General features: G+C 38.9%; 1 protein-coding gene across 3 annotated transcripts in view; it reads left to right on the top strand.

Annotated features, from left to right (window-relative positions):
* DPYD (dihydropyrimidine dehydrogenase) overlaps nucleotides 1–16,264 on the top strand; it is a 360,787-nt gene that overhangs the window by 101,789 nt on the left and 242,734 nt on the right. For all 3 annotated transcript variants that reach the window (XM_054833661.1, XM_054833664.1, XM_054833663.1), the window contains exon 5: nucleotides 8,320–8,481. In XM_054833661.1, coding sequence (XP_054689636.1) covers nucleotides 8,320–8,481 — 162 coding nt within the window. The remainder of the gene's footprint in view (nucleotides 1–8,319; nucleotides 8,482–16,264) is intronic.

Raw genomic sequence — 16,264 nt, forward strand, 5'->3', positions numbered from 1 at the left:
AAAGTCAGGTAGCTGGTGTCTGCTAGCCAAGATGTTAGGATGGAAGATTGCACGCCTCAAATCAGTGCTGCTTCTGTGAAATCCAGTTCCAAGTGCGAGTTTACATACAGTCTTACCCTCTGCTTTCTCTCCTTACCCTATTGGAAGAAATCTAATATAGCATGGTTGTGCAAGCATTTCTCTGCAACAGCTCTAATGCTGACTTTAAAAACAAACAAACAGAAAACCAAACCAAAACAAAAAAAACAAACCTGAAAAACTAGAAGTGAGAAAAGTCCACAACCGGATATGCTTAGCAAATAGCTGAAGTCATGGGCTGAGAAACAAGGCTAGGAAGTCCTGCTTATTTGTGGCCTTCCTGTCAATGGCTATAGCTCCTATAATTCATATACCAAGCAACTTCTCAAGGAAATACACAGTGTGTAGAGGGAACCCAACCTTGATGGCTTTAGTCTGCTAGGCTGAATTTTCCTTGTGATCAATTAATTTCTGGTGCCTTTGCTAGAAAATATTTCTATTATTACAAATTCTGTTCTTCAGAAAAAGTAACAGTAAATTCCTCTGGTTTCCTTTATTAAGAGGATTTTTTTTCTAGGCATAGGTATGTACTACTGTGTTTACACTACTGCACTTTGAAACTCCTTGCTTTCTGCCAAGCAAGCAATAGATACACGGTGGATGCTGAGAGAGAGGTACCGAAAGTCGAAATGATCCACCTGAAGTGATGACCCTGGCAAGGTCTGTGTGAGAGCCCAAGACCATGGTTGCTCCCGCAGTGTCCTCTCCCATCTTTCATTCTGTTGCTGTGGTTGTCGGGGTACCTGCACCGTATGCTTTTAGACAAGACAGAAAACAAGAACAGTGTGTTTTTTGAAAACAGCACTAAAACTTCTAACTTACCATTTTTAAAGTTTTTAATGGAATGAGTAATTAATTTTTCACTTTGTTATGCATTTTTCTAAACTCTTACTGAAATAATAATTCAGATATTCAGCAATCTGCTTGCTGAATATTTTTGTACTATTGGCATAAAAGTATTTATTTTGCATGATCAAGGATATTTTACGTGTCATTGAAAATACTTTTCAAAATGATAAATCTTTTTTGCTGTTTTCACCTTGTAAATAAACTCTCTTTTTAATCCAAAAGCTTATAAATATATCTGGTAGCTTCTAGACAAAATAAATAGGTGAAGCATAGAACATTCAGGTATTTGAGGTCAATAAATCCAGGAAATCGGGGTATGCTTTCTAGACTTATTGAAGTCCCTCTCCTGCTTCTGCATCTTTCTTCATTACTCACTTGAAACTCCCTTTCAGCAGGTTAGCCCTCTACTTGTTTAGAGGAGATTCAGTTCAATAAATTCCTTGTCCTCATCCCTGTGTAAGCAGTATTGCATGCAGGTATTTATTTAAACATGATTCATTATTAATATAGAGTATTTAGACAGCAGCGTATTGGAAATGAATTACTTTGTCAGGTATTTAAGAGCTCTATTGTATGTAGTTTGTTTTGTTGGAAAACTGCTATAGCAATCATAAAAGGTCAGGGATTCTTGTTCTCTTAAGCCTGAGGCTTTTTAGATATTTACAGGCCGTGTACAATGTAGCTGTTCTGACTGTTCTGCCATTAGACCTGAGCTCAGGAGTAGAAGAGGAACAGGGGAGGAGGGGTTATTTCTGGGTTGAGAGGGTAATTGAATTGCCAGACTCAATGAGCCTTGAGCCTCTTGGAGAAAAAGGATGTCACTTATGCAGTATTGTGTTAGCTGCCGTGACTCGGTAGTTTAGGCCACAACTTCCATTCTCTTTTTCCATACAAACTGGATTACACCTCCACTTTATAAAGGTACAATCTATTCTATTGTGTCTTCCCCGTCAGTGTTTCTTAGTTCATACAGACTGCTTGCAATTGTGTCTCTGAGACCAGACTTCAAATTCACCACGTGCACATTACTACTTTTGTTTCTAAGCATCAGAAGATGGCAAACAAGTATTCTGACTTCCGGCTGTCCTCCCTAAATACAGCTTTCACATTGCAAAGTGTGTACTCTTTGTTTTATGGTGCACAAGCACCATCATAGTTACTTCTTTCTTTAAAAAGAAAAACCACTAAGAAAAAAAAGTGTTCAGCTCCTGCAGGAGAAAGCTTTGCCCCCTGACCCCTGAACGAGTACCAGGAGTGGTTTTAGGATTTTATGTCCTCCTTTCTGTGTGTTGATACGTAAAAGCAAGGAGGACTTGGTAAAATGGAGCTCCAGCACCCGTCATCCTTTAGGGCTGGCATAAGCAAATGTTGTACAGCAGCAGAAAATCCTACAGGTTCCTAGAAACAGCTCTCAGCCTGAAGGCTTGCAGCCTGTCCAGCTTTCCTCCTGTTAAGCTGAAGTGTGTGCCAGAGGAGCTGCCCATTAGAAAGGAACAGCTGCTCCCATGCTTTACCTTTGTACTGTTCAGTGAGGTGGCCTTGGAGTTTTTTGTTATGAGACACCTTTATGGTTGAGTAGTCACATCGAAAAACAACTGTTGGTGCAGTTTAGGCATGGGGATATTAAGTTGTGTTACGTGGCACAGGCATAAGGAGTGACTGACTCAGCCTTTAGAGTCCGAGTCTATAATGAAGAATTGGGGGTGCAAAAGTATCTTTTGCATTATCAGTGCTCAAAAATCACACTTTGTAGCTGCAGCCCTCTGTTACTGTCTCTCACATTTTTATCTCAAGTCTTGCGGTATTACAATGATTCCTGACATTGATTCAACAGTTTTCTGCTTGTTCAGAAAGTCCATCTTCTCCCATATCCCTTTAACAGGAAAGATAAACTGGTCTGAGCTGACATGTCAACTGTTTTCTAACCGAAACTATAGGTGGATGTAAGCCTTCTTGTGGCCGGCATTTAAAACAAAACAAAAAACCCACCAGAAAAATCCCCCGAAAAATCCCCCCAAAATCCCAGCCCCCAAACCCAACAAAGCCATGCTGCTCTCTGGATAAAAGGTTGTCCCTGGATTGTGCAGAATGCTGGTAGGGAAATGGGGGACAGAGAAATGAATGCCAGGAACGGTACAGAGAAAGTTGTGGAACGCAAGAGTAAGTTTTAAGATTTCAGAGGGATGTTTAGGTTAAAATAAACCCAAAGGAAATGTATGCGTTTGGGTTGGTTTTTTTTCAAGAGACGAATTGTTTTTTTCAAGGGAGAAATGGGAGAGGGAACAAACTGGAAGATAGAGACGGATGCCAAGGGATAAGGGTGAATCTGAAGTTTGGGAGATTGAGGGAGTAAAGGAAAAAGTGTTTGCGGTAATACACTGGAAATGAGAAAGAAGGAAAAGGGGGTAGACAAAGGAAGGCAAGGGACAAAAAGCTGTGGGATCATTAAGAGGAAATGAAATGAAGAAAAGATTGTAAGGGAGAAAGGGTGGTGAGAGACATAGGCTTATGACAGGTGAGAGAAAGAATGATGGTTTTTCTGTGCCAGAGTAACTCTGAGTAAATTAACAAAGGACATCTATGTGCCATTGCAAAGACTATAGAAAATCATGAGTCACAGTTCATATGTAAAATACTGTAAGTGGGATACTGTTAATACAATGAAGGATTGTGGAAGTCAAAAAGCTGCTAGATGATTGGTAATAATTATGTACAGATACGCATCACAGTCTTTAAGTACTACTTTGAGGCCCCAGGTTTTTGAACGTGCTGTTTTATTTAGCTTTCTCTGTTAATCTTTGTGTATTTCAGGTCACTAAATACAAAAAAAAATTTAAAGGAAAAAGTAGTAATGGTGTTAAATTGATGCACTTGAAACAGTGACTTTTCTTGAGATGTCTGTTTGTACTTAGTGTAATGGAATGGCTGACAGCTGGTTTCAGTTGCCATAGTGTAATTATGTAGAATAGACTTTTGCAATGACACTATGTCAATTAAGGAATCTCTCACATTCTAGACTACAAAGGACAAAATGACAGTACAAGATATTTCTTCCGTTCTTTTTCATAAAAAGATAGTGACACTGTGTGAAATTACAGTCCTGTTATGATGACACAAGTCAAATGATGTGAAAGATTTCTGGATTGATTAAAAATCATCAGCATTATAATATAGAATATGTATGATTTGATAAGTTGCTGTTATGTTGTGTTCATTCTTCTTCAGAAGATATTTGGGGGGGCTGACAGACTGGGGGCGTTTCTTGTTATATTCGAACTAGTGTGTGTCAATGTGAAAAATGCTACTTATATAACAACGTACTTTAAATAGCGGCTCTTCAGTATGTGAAAATATTTTAATCCAATACATCTTGAGTAAATTTTAAAGCCATCACAGAGCATGAACTAGGATAGGAGGAGGTGATATTATCCCATATTTTTTGCTATGTCTCCCTTTTTTAAACTAAACCTAGATGAAAATGAAATTACCACTTTTTTCTTCTTTTCTTTTAAAGTATTCACTTTGTCCCAAAATCCTGATGAAGTCAGTGTATTCATTTTTATTATACAAAGCATAATAATGCATAGTCTTCATTGTTTTTGAGAAAACAGCAATATCAAAACACCCTGATGCATAATGAATTTATATAAAAAGCTCTTGAAGTGAATTGAAAGGAAAGATGCTATAAGCATTTCCTGATAGTAAATGCAATTTCTTCTGGTCTCTCAGTATTGATCCTATGTGTTTTAATAGGCTTTTTTTCAAGTAAAAAACAGTCTCATTTGCATGCAAATTATATAATGCTTCCAAATGATACATGTGCAGATCCTCCTCTGCCTGGTTTCCACTGATTATTGATGTCTGTTTAAGGCTTTTGTTCCCTGTGTTAGCAATGTAGTATTTATTGACATTTTGATGTAGGAAACCACAAAACATCCTATCCAGTTAGATTAATTTATTTGTATGGAAGTGTACAGGAAAAGAGATTCTATGAACAAAGGCACGAGCAGACATTTATCTCCTAAAAAAAATCCAGAAACATTCTAGTTTTAGACTTGCTTCCTCTGTGACGTCTGTAAGAAACTAGCCAACTGAGTCATCTTATTATTTCAGCATCTAAAAAAATTACTCCAAACTGTTAAGGTAGCTTGCATCCTTCTATGCTCTGGAGTAGCTCTGTCATTTTAGTGAAGCCAGCCTCCCTTTAATTCTAATCCTTTCTCAAGTACAACATGTGGTGTGTAGTTACCAACTTGCCAAGTCTGCATCCCATGTCTATTTTGTGTGCAGCCTACTACTCCCCGGTTTTGTGAAATAAGAGCAAGCAATAATTTTTTTATAAAATGTGAATAGTCTGAATTTTCTACCTTTAATGTCACTGGTAAATGTAACAGTCATTTATACATGTTTTCAGCTTAAAAAAAAAAGTTATGTAAGCACAAAGTGTTCGTGTAACTAAACATTTAATATGCTGTACTTTTGCTACAAAATCTCATTTATTACTGTAGTAACACAGTGGTTTGCAGTTTTGTAACACGATTTGTGTACCACCACTTAGTGTAACTTACCAGACTATACTGTATTTCCCTGCCAGTTTTTGTCAAGTATTGGAAAACATTTTTCTAATCATATTCAATACGTTAGATAATAAATCAACACAGTAAAAGGCAGGACAAACAATTAAATAGAATGGAAGGACAAAGAGATGAAGCAACTCGAAGCTCCTGAAGTCCTGCCCGCAGCCCAGTCTCTGTGCTGGACTGTGCCCTGGGTGTGAGGAAGGTTGTGATGGGCTTGAGTCATGGTAACAGCACATGGCCGTATCCTTTCTCTGGGAGTGGATGGTACCAGTGGCAATGGCAACAGTGGTTACGCTGGTGTTCTGGAAGGTGAAAGAGGAGAGTCAGGGAACTGCAGCTCTTCTGTGAGTATGTTATAAGTTTACCAATGGTAAAATTGACACAGGACGACTTTTTGTTGTCAGACAGGGAAACCAAGCCAGCACTGAATCTGTACTTCTCTTTCCTCTTTAGAGGTGTCCACTTTAGCACAGTTGGAGCACACTAGTAAAGCAGCGCAGAAGACTTGCCCTGCTGCTCCCAAAGATAAGTGGAACACTTGGGACTTCAGGTGTGACTGTCTTTTATCATTTAAACTTATTTCAGGTGTTAAGACTAGAAAATATATACTCTTTGATAAAGTTTTAATATTTAGCATGGTAACGTGTTAGTGATAAAAGGAGGACGAGGGAAAATATTGGTCCCCTCTGGAATGAAACGGGTGACCTGGTTACCCAGGATATGGAGAAGGCTGAGGTACTCAATGACTTCTTTGCCTCAGTCTTCACTGCCAAATGCTTGAGCCACACTGCCCAGGTCACAGAAGGCAGGGACTGGGAGAATGCAGAACCGCCCACTGTAGGAGCAGATCAGGTTCGAGAATATCTAAGGAACCTGAAGGTGCACAAGTCCATGGGACCTGATGAGTTGCATCCGCGGGTCTTGTGGAAACTGGTGGATGAAGTGGCCAGACCACTCTCCATCATATTTGAGAAGTCCCGGCAGTCTGGCAAAGTTCCCGCTGACTGGAAGAGGGGGAACATCACCCCCATTTTTAAGAAGGGTAAAAAGGAAGACCCAGGGAACTACAGGCCGGTCAGTCTCACCTCCATGCCTGGCAAGATCATGGAGCAGACCCTCCTGGAGACTATGCTCAGGCATATGGAAAATAAGGAGGTGATTGGTGACAGCCAGCACTGCTTCACTAGGGGCAAATCATGCCTGACAAACTTGGTGGCCTTCTATGAAGGGGTTACAGCATTGGTGGATAAGGGAAAGGCAACTGACATCATCTACCTGGACTTGTGCAAGGCATTTGACACTGTCCCGCACAACATCCTTGTCTCTAAATTGGAGAGACCTGGATTGGATGGATGGACCACTTGGTGGATAAGGAATTGGCTGGATGGTGGCACTCAAAGAGTTGTGGACAACGGCTCAACGTCCAAGTGGAGAACAGTGATGAGTGGTGTCCCTCAGGGGTCGGTACTGGGACTGGCACTGTTCAACACTTTTGTCAGTGACATGGACAATGGGATCGAGTGCACCCTCAGCAAGCTTGCCAACGACACCAAGCTGTGTGGTGTGGTTGACATGCTGGAGGGAAGGGATGCCATCCAGAGGGACCTTGACAGGCTGGAGAGGTGGGCCCGTGCGAACCGCATGAAGTTCAACAAGACCAAGTGCAAGGTCCTGCACGTGGGTCGGCACAATCCCAAGCACGACTATAGGCTGGGTGAGGACTGGGTTGAAAGCAGCCTCGAGGAGAAGGAAATGGGGGTATTGATTGATGAGAAGCTCAACGTGAGCCAGCAGTGTGCACTTGCAGCCCAGAAAGCCAACCGTGTCCTGGGCTGCATCAAAAGCAGTGTGACCAGCAGGTCGAGGGAGGTGATCCTGCCCCTCTACTCTGCTCTTGTGAGACCCCACCTGGAGTACTGCGTCCAGCTCTGGGGGCCCCAGTACAGGAGAGACATGGAGCTGTTGGAGTGAGTCCAGAGGAGGGCCACAGGGATGATCAGAGGGCTGGAGCACCTCTCCTGTGAGGACAGGCTGAGAGAGTTGGGATTGTTCAGCCTGGAGAAAAGAAGGCTCCGGGGAGACCTAATTGCAGCCTTCCAGTACCTGAAGGGGCCTACAGGAAAGATGGTGAGGGACTGTTTATCAGGGAGTGCAGTGAGAGGACAAGGGGGAATGGGTTTAAGCTGAAGGAGGGTCGATTTAGATGAGATGTTAGAAAGAAATTCTTTACTGTGAGGGTGGTGAGGCACTGGAACAGGTTGCCCAGAGAGGTTGTGGATGCCCCCTCCCTGAAAGTGTTCAAGGCCAGGTTGGATGAGGCTTTGGGCAACCTCGTCTAGTGGAGGGTGTCCCTGCCCATGGCAGGGGGGTTGGAACTAGGTGATCTTTAAGGTCCCTTCCAACCTAAATCATTCTATGATTCTGTGAACTCAGCTACTGCCCAATTGACCTAGAAATGGAGAAAGTATTTACAAGTACATTATGCAGGCATGGTAGTTTTCAAACATAGATTTGGTAAGCCATTAAAAATCCTACAACCACCTCAGACTGAAGATACCTTTAACTGTTTTGCATGCTACAAAGAAAAGCTTTATGTTTGCATAATGAACAATTTTGCTGACTTTCCAGTTTCTTTGACATAATGCTGTATAACATGTTGGTACATTTAAATAATGTCAATGTTATTTAATGTATTTATATATTATTCTACTAGCCAGTTAAAGAAAAAGTATTTTGTATTTTCTCTTGAATTTTTGTTTCCTTGGTATGTGACTATCTCTTTTTTTTCTTTTCTTTTTTTTTTTTCCTTCAGAACTACTATGGAGCTGCCAAAATGATTCTTTCTGACAATCCACTTGGCCTGACTTGTGGAATGGTGTGTCCAACATCAGATCTCTGTGTTGGTGGCTGCAATTTGTGTGCCACTGAGGAGGGACCAATTAATATTGGTGGATTGCAGCAGTTTGCTACTGAGGTAGGTAGGACTTGCAAATGTATTAAATTCTTTGTATGTACCAATGAGTATTGTCTAAGTGGTTGCCTTTGTTAATGATTTGTTTAAAAAAAAGTTGGTACTAATAAAATAAAGGCGTAGGAAGTTAGAATAATTATCCTTTTTCTTAGAGCACATTCAGAAGCTTAGAAATGCTTTCATAATGCAGTACTTTATAGGAGCATAAGGAACATTATTTGTGAACAAGGTAACTCTTTTGAAACACTGGTAGCTGAGACAACTTGTTTTATAATGAAAGATTTATCTAAGCTAGGTGAAATTGTGGATGTTACTGAAGTAGGCTGCATAGGGAAAAAGATCAAGTGCACCTGCATCTATAACTGCATATTAAGGACATGTAGAACTGTTCTGGGCATAGGTGGATCCCATAGCAGAATTAATGTGCATTTGTACTAGCTTTGAGGCAAAGGAAAAGTTTCAGGTGATTTAGACCTTTTACTGTGCTGTTTTGCCCAAACTAAGTAAAAAAGTAGGTTCAGGTTGACCTGAAGTATATGTCTATGTGCATCTATCTAGATAGATACAGATGCACACGCAAAACATGTACGTGTAAATTCGTTCATAAAAGTGTGTGTATATTTTGGCTACTGAAGCCAAGTTTGTTACTTGCTGCTTGATTTTAGGAAATCTCAAGGGTTTCTGTTCAGGTGCATGTGCATTATTTGTGACTGTATACTTTCAGTCCTCCAGTTTCCATTTGAAGAAAGATGGAGGCTACTGCTTAGTCGTTAACTTCCTTTGAGGGCATGGAGAATTTCTACCAAACTCATGGTCTCAGCTGGTGCCTCCTCTGATCTGTGTGAAGTGTCTTTGGGTGAAAATTGTGATTTTGGTCTCTGTAGAAGTGAGGAAGTTGTGGCTGTATAAAAAAAGGCACATGCATGTGTTAAGATTGCACATTTCTATACAGTCCTTAACTAATGAGCATGTCTCTTCTGTATCTCGAGCCTTTTGGCTGATCATATTTACAAACATACGATGAAATTCCAGTCACCTTTACAAAGCCTGTGAAAAAAAACTTTGTAGGACAGACCAAAATAGAAATGTGAATCAATCTGGAAGTAACAGATGATATGTCTGTAGGGCCAATTTTTTTCCTCTTCTGTCATTCGTAGACTTCACACCCCCTTCTCAATGGCTGTGGGTCATGATTCGATGAGCAGACGTTGCTACCTGCTGCAGTTCTTCTCCTTTTATCTGTTTGTATCCCTCCTTTCTTCTCTTCAGGAGACTTGTAAAGCTTCTGGAGCACCTGGCTAAATTTTTCTGCTGGCTGTTGTTGAACCTTCTCTCCCCTCTGTCATTTAAGTAGTTATCCACTTTGATTTTCTTGAGATTGGAACGTACAAGCATAAGAATCAGCACCGTTAAACCAAAGTTCTCATTTACAGGATGAGGTTAGACACACTGAACATACGTTCAATAGTTGGGTTTTATCAGTCAAGAGGCAACTTTATTAGCTTTTCTTCTTATGGCTTTTATTCCTTATATGTAAAAACTTAATATTTGTTGCAAAGCAGAAGACTTTTTTTTTCTTAAAAAAATCCCCAAAAAAACACACACACAAAAAAAGATTAAACAGTTGTCAAGTAGATGATAAATACAATGGTGAAATATTAGTGTTTAGGAACCAAATGCAAGTAATATCTGTTAAAACTTGATTTGTGTCTCCTTTTAGCCCTAATGCTATGATTAATCGAGAGGGATTATGACTTGATAGATAACACTAAATATCTGCCATTTTTCTTCAAAAATCTTTAGAAATCTATTAAAAAAGCTCAGAGCTAGCATAATGATTGATATGAAAACTGCAGAAAGGATGAATAGCTCAGAATGGTTTTGCTCCTAATGTTTCAAGTTTGTTTAAAGTGATATTAGAGTCAAGAGTTCTAACAAAATAAAATTGTTATACAGTTCTATTTAGCACTCTAACAAAAATAACATTTCAGTAAATTTTATTATCCTTAATATTTTTATAGTATCCTAAAATGCTAAAATTAGTTGTTAATAACCTTTGGATTTACTGCTGTTTAACAAAGAATTTTTATGTATTGTGCTCATAATTAGTAATAATAGGCAATTACTTTTGTAATTAATACTTTTTTAAGCTTTCATTCCGTTAAATTTTACTATGAAAGTATGTATAGATGAAAAAAATATAATGGTGCGAGTGCTTCCAAGTAACAATCATTATAAAAAATATAGACTAAAATACCAAAGAAAATCATAAGCTACTACTGCTCATACACAAATTTGCTCAGATACTGCAAGTGAAATGTGTTCACAGCTTTACCTACACAAGTAACTTTGCAAATTGTGTACTTTAGGCGTGCAATGTGTTACTCTTAATGAGAGCTGCATGGCAATTCTCATGCACTGTGTAATAGTTTGTCCCACAGGGGCTTATTTACTGAAAACTCCATTGTGCATAAAGCCAGTCTTAGACTTTTTTTCCTTGGAATTAGTCTGAGGATCATACATTTGATGCATTACAAGAGTGAGCGATAATAAAAAGGCACAACTGCTAGCCGAGATAAAAGATAAAATTGCAGTAAAGCAGGAATGTGGGTTTAAAATGGAAAATATATGGGTATGACGTATGCCCCTTTGTGCTTCTGAACAATGACTGATCATCTGTTCATACTACAGATAAAACTCCCTAATTGTGAAATATTTGTCTTGCATACGGTAGAACAAAAAAAAAGGCACCTCGTGCCTCCTGCATTTTCCTTGTACCCTTCCATATAGTTTTTTATCTATGTTTATCTAGGCTCATTCTCAAAGTGAACTGTAATCCAGTCTGAAAAAATGTGGGTTTTGACAATTAAATGTTCAAGTGGAAAAAGGGAAATGTCCATTTGTATTTGTGATGTAGAATGTGTATACTGGGATGCAGTTACCACGGTAACTGTTGCATCTAGAGAATAACATGGAGTAAAAGCTCACTATTATAAATGATGAGTGTCAAGCGCAGGTTACACCTGCTACTGCACAGGTCAAAATTATATTAATGTCTTTGTCTCCTTTGCTCAAGTACTTTAAAATCAGGAAACATCTCTGGATTTGGAACACAAGTTCAGTGAAAATATAGTGAGACTGCAGTGACAATACACACAGGCATGAGCTATATGACTGTCAGTCTCACAAAATAAACTAAAATTACTGGTTACTCAAGTATAAGTTTGTAAGCTTGCAGTAAAAAAAGAAGCATGATCTATTATGTTGTCTGTTGTAGTATTAGTAAGGAGCCCTCAAAATCTTACCTTTCTGGATAGATGTTACTGAATCTAAAGGGTCTTCTGTGTTTCTAGTTAATCATTTTGAATGGAGCAGCACAAGCTACATAGAAAATGCTTTTTATTTTAATCACTGCATAGTAGATTTAAATACTAGATCATTTAGTACTGTGACTCTTGTGCCAGCTACAGTTCTGGTGATTTGTTCCTCTATGGAGATATATTCTGGCTGCTGTTGCAGCAAAAGGAAATTGGAAAAGGAAACTCGATATGGTTTTTTTTCCTAAATATGTATTGTATGAGCTTGCCTGCTGTTAACCTAGGGGCATCTCAGCAGAGCGCCTGGCCTGGGAGGTGGGCCGTGCTGGGGGTCCTGCTCTGAGTGCTGAATGTCCCTTCTCCCCCAGCCCACCGCGTGCAAGCGAGCAACGGCTGCCCCGAGGGATTGCCACGGAGAGGTGCGCTGTGCCCTTGGGCTCGGGGTCCCTCTTTTAGTTTCATATTGACAGCTCTGATCAGTCTTAACACGGTGCGGGGGGAAGGTGGTTCTCCTGGAGCTGCAGCTCCTGTGGTTGGACAGCCTTGGGATGTCTGCCTGGGCCCCTCACTGTCGCCAGCTCGGGTGGGCGTGCTGCATCAGCAGAGGAGGATTGTTCCGGGAGCCAAGACAGCGGGACGAACAGAAAGAAAACTCTTTTTCAGTATTAGTTTTTATTTTAACACATCTTTTTTTCTCTTTTTAAGTCATGTTGAAATCTATAATAATCAATTATAAAATTTTATGCTTGTCTGAAGGGGATGGTGTAGCCTTCTATGATAGTTCAGGGGATGAATCTGAGGACTTCTGATTTCTCAGGTCAATGCCGAAAGACTTGCTGATATTTGGACAAGTTACATAAACTTCTCAACAGCATGTTTTACAGGCATTAAATGTTCTTTGTTTTTTTTAAGGCATTTACATGAATGTTGCTATGTCCTTTTTAGTAGTGGGATTCATGAAATGTTGAGGTATGGACTCTGCAATGTTTCAGATCCGTGGGTTTTCTTGGGGCTGGGATAATATTAATGTATAGCTGTTATGTAGGTTCGAAAAGTCTTTAATGAGATGCTTTAGGTGCTAGTTTTGTCAACGCTCACTTACTTGCATAAAAATTTGCAGTATTTCAATTATAGCTGTTAACTTGTTGGGGGAGGATCAACAAGTTTTCATAACTAGCTCATGTTTGTGGAAAAATCACTTCCTGTACATCCTGTGCTATCCACTGCTATCAAATGAAATTAATTGTGTGATCATGTAATTTGACTACTTCAGGAAGATTACTGAGCATGCAGTTTGCTTCATTTTCTATTAAAATCTGCAGAATATTATTTTCTGCTTTAAATATTCAACTGCCCCATATTAATGTAAACCAGCCTACAGATAAATATCCATGGAAACCAGTGGGAAAGTGTGAAACTAATACAATCAGTCCTAAATGTTACTGATTTCATTGCCTGTATTTTTCTTTTTGTGCACTAGCAAAATCTGATAACAATTCAGAATATACTAATATGTTTCACACTAACATAAATAGCAGCTCGATGCTAATGTCTGCATCAGAAGCTGTTTGGTATCTCATCATCTTAGTGAAGGATATTTAACGGCAAACCTGACTGACAAACTTACTTCTAAAGCCTTTTAAGCATGGAAGCAAGCATTATGCCTCAAGAATATAAAGGATTTAGTTATGAAGTCAAAACTTATGTTACTAAAAGATTAAATTTTCCCACTGCTCCTTCCATTTTCCCCATTTTTTTTTGTATTTCAGCCTTTTTCTGTTGATGAAGGTTTTGTGATGAAGATGAGAGATTGAACAGATGTACTTTTTACTTAAGAAATGTGACCTTCCCTATATGTCTCGGAGACTACCAAATATGCTTTTTAGGAGCCTATCTTGTTTCATAGGATTAGGCAAAGGCTTCTTTACATTTTAGCATTGAGGTTAAACTTTCAGTCTATTTACTGTTTTATTTAACGCATTCTTTGTCGTAGTCCAAAGAGAATTTTAAATAAAGATGAATTAGGGTAAAACTGTCTGACCATATTTGAAGTCTGCAAATAGGTGGAGAAGGGTATCTACAGTATAGTCCTCTTAGAAAAATTCTGATCAGAAAACTCAAAAGTGACTGAAGTAAGTTACTTTCATTTATATAAGAATTGAGATAATGATTCTGAATAACAGTTTTAACCTGCTCTAATGATTTTAAATGTTTTAGAGTCATTTAAATCATGCTTACTATGCCATAAAACAATTTTCGTCAGGTTAGCAAAAAGCATTTCTCTGAGTCACCTGCCACTCTCTGCAAATGTCACATCTTTTTATCAAAACATGCTAATACTAGAGTCACGTGGTGAAGAAAAGAACCAGAATTATATTACATGAGGAAGGAGAACAATAAGCTTTTCCCTGTCTGCATTCTGAAAAACAGCTAAAGTGGGTTGGCTAAAACTTTCCAGGAAAATTAAACTTGAATCAGCTGCTCAGCAATTGAAACCACTGTAGTTTGCTTAAGCAGGAAATATTGTGGAACCTTAATACAAATTTGTGTTTGCATGCAGTGCCTGGAACTATGCTCTTTGAGTACATTGAATGGTTTGGAACAAGAACCAACCCCACTGCAGTGAAAGGAGGTTTGATTTACAAGGGAAATAGAGAGATTTCAAACAAACAAGAGAGACCCCTTCCCCCCCCCCCCGCCTTATTTCACACTGGAGAGAACATTGAGCAAGCGCACTCACACCTTTACACGTTGAAGTCATGCAAAAAGGGAAACTGTAATATGTTATAAATGTCTGAATCAAGAGACAATTTGTTTCAGCTGTTGGAACTTTAGCAGAATAGATTGGCTGTTTTGGTTTGCTCCAGTTGCCTCTCACTTGAGGACAAAGTCTCCCTAATCTTTTTTATAAACGGGGATATCCGTTCTATGGACCGTAATGGACATGAAGCATAAAAAGTGGACGGAACCTGTGTGGGTTTAGTTTGAATAGGCCCTGGATGGTGAAGTAATGATGATTGTATAGTATTTGGTAAAAAGTTAAAGAATAAATGCCCAGTGTTATTAATGTCTATTGATAATCTATCTAATCTCTGTTGTTTGTGGATGAGACAGCGCCAGAGGGAAAGGCAGACATGGGGATGATGGGTGAGAGATTCAGCTTTAAAATTCATTATTGGGTCTCATTTTCCCGAATGGGTCTTGGTTAAAAAGCACTGCAAATCAAAAGAAAAACTCCATCCAAACGAAAATGAGATCATCTTTTTGAAGGGCAGGTGGACAGGAAAGGCAGTAGTATTAAACTTTACTTGCATCCTGACCACGGTCTGAGCAGATGAAAATCGGAGAGGACAGTTGCATGTAATGTGGCATCGAACACTTGCTTGCAAGGTAGTCGTCTCTGCACACCAAAGGATTTGTACAGAAGAATTCATTGATATTTAATTAGGTGAATTACAGTGTAGGGAAACTTCACCATGAGGTGAGTGAAAATCTTTTGAAATGCACTGAAGCAGTTTGCTATTTTCACACAGTTACCCTGCCAGCCTTAATATGCAAAACTGCCACTGAATTCCAGATGGCAAGATATCGCCGCACAAGCTGGCTGTGCTGCATAAAGACAGTTTCACCCTATTTGCAAATAGGCAGAATTAAAGTTGACCATTCAGCCTGAACTACTAGGATTTCCTGCATGAGTGCTTGGTTTCTGAAGCTTAACACTGCACTGCAGTAGTGCAGCACTTTAGTATAACATTTAGTTGATGGATACGACTATTCAATAATAAATGTAACAATAATTATGTTAACAACAAAGTAAATTTAGTGATAAATTTATTAAACATATGCATATTCATAGTGTTCAATATACACTTTAAATATGCAAGTTATATGATCTGTATTACTGAGTAGCTTTCAAAAACAACTGCATGAGACTTTAATGGAAATTTGGTATCATTCAAGCCATTTCTGTGTGAATGTAACAAAGCAGACATTTTAGAAATATCCTATTGCATTTTGGTTATCACAGTCTAGTTTCACAGTACAATATAAGCTTTTCAGCCTGTGAAATCCATTAATAACCACATTAAACCTTCCCATATTGTATGAATTGTCAGGTTTAAATGATTCTTTTTTTAAAACAATTATCTGTCTCTTGCTTCTTGCAGTTTGTTAAAATGCTATGTCAATTTACAAAGACTGGGGAAATTTGACACAGAAATTTTAGAGGGGGAAGGAACTAATCATTGGTTTACCTAGCATGAGTGCTCAAGTGTGCATGAATAAAATGAACATTGATTCAAAATTTAAATGAAAAATTCTATTCACAAGTGGAATTGCCAAAGTTTAACTTGGAAAACCTTTGCTTCTTGAGTTCTAAGGAAAGTAAAAACTGCTCGTAAACTTGTTGAATAGCTTAAATATATTTATTAAGACAAATTACAATGTATGTATTTCAGAGGACTAGTTAG

The sequence above is a fragment of the Grus americana genome, chromosome 8 (genome assembly GCF_028858705.1).
Source record: "Grus americana isolate bGruAme1 chromosome 8, bGruAme1.mat, whole genome shotgun sequence".
In the NCBI taxonomy this organism is placed as follows: Eukaryota; Metazoa; Chordata; class Aves; order Gruiformes; family Gruidae; genus Grus; species Grus americana.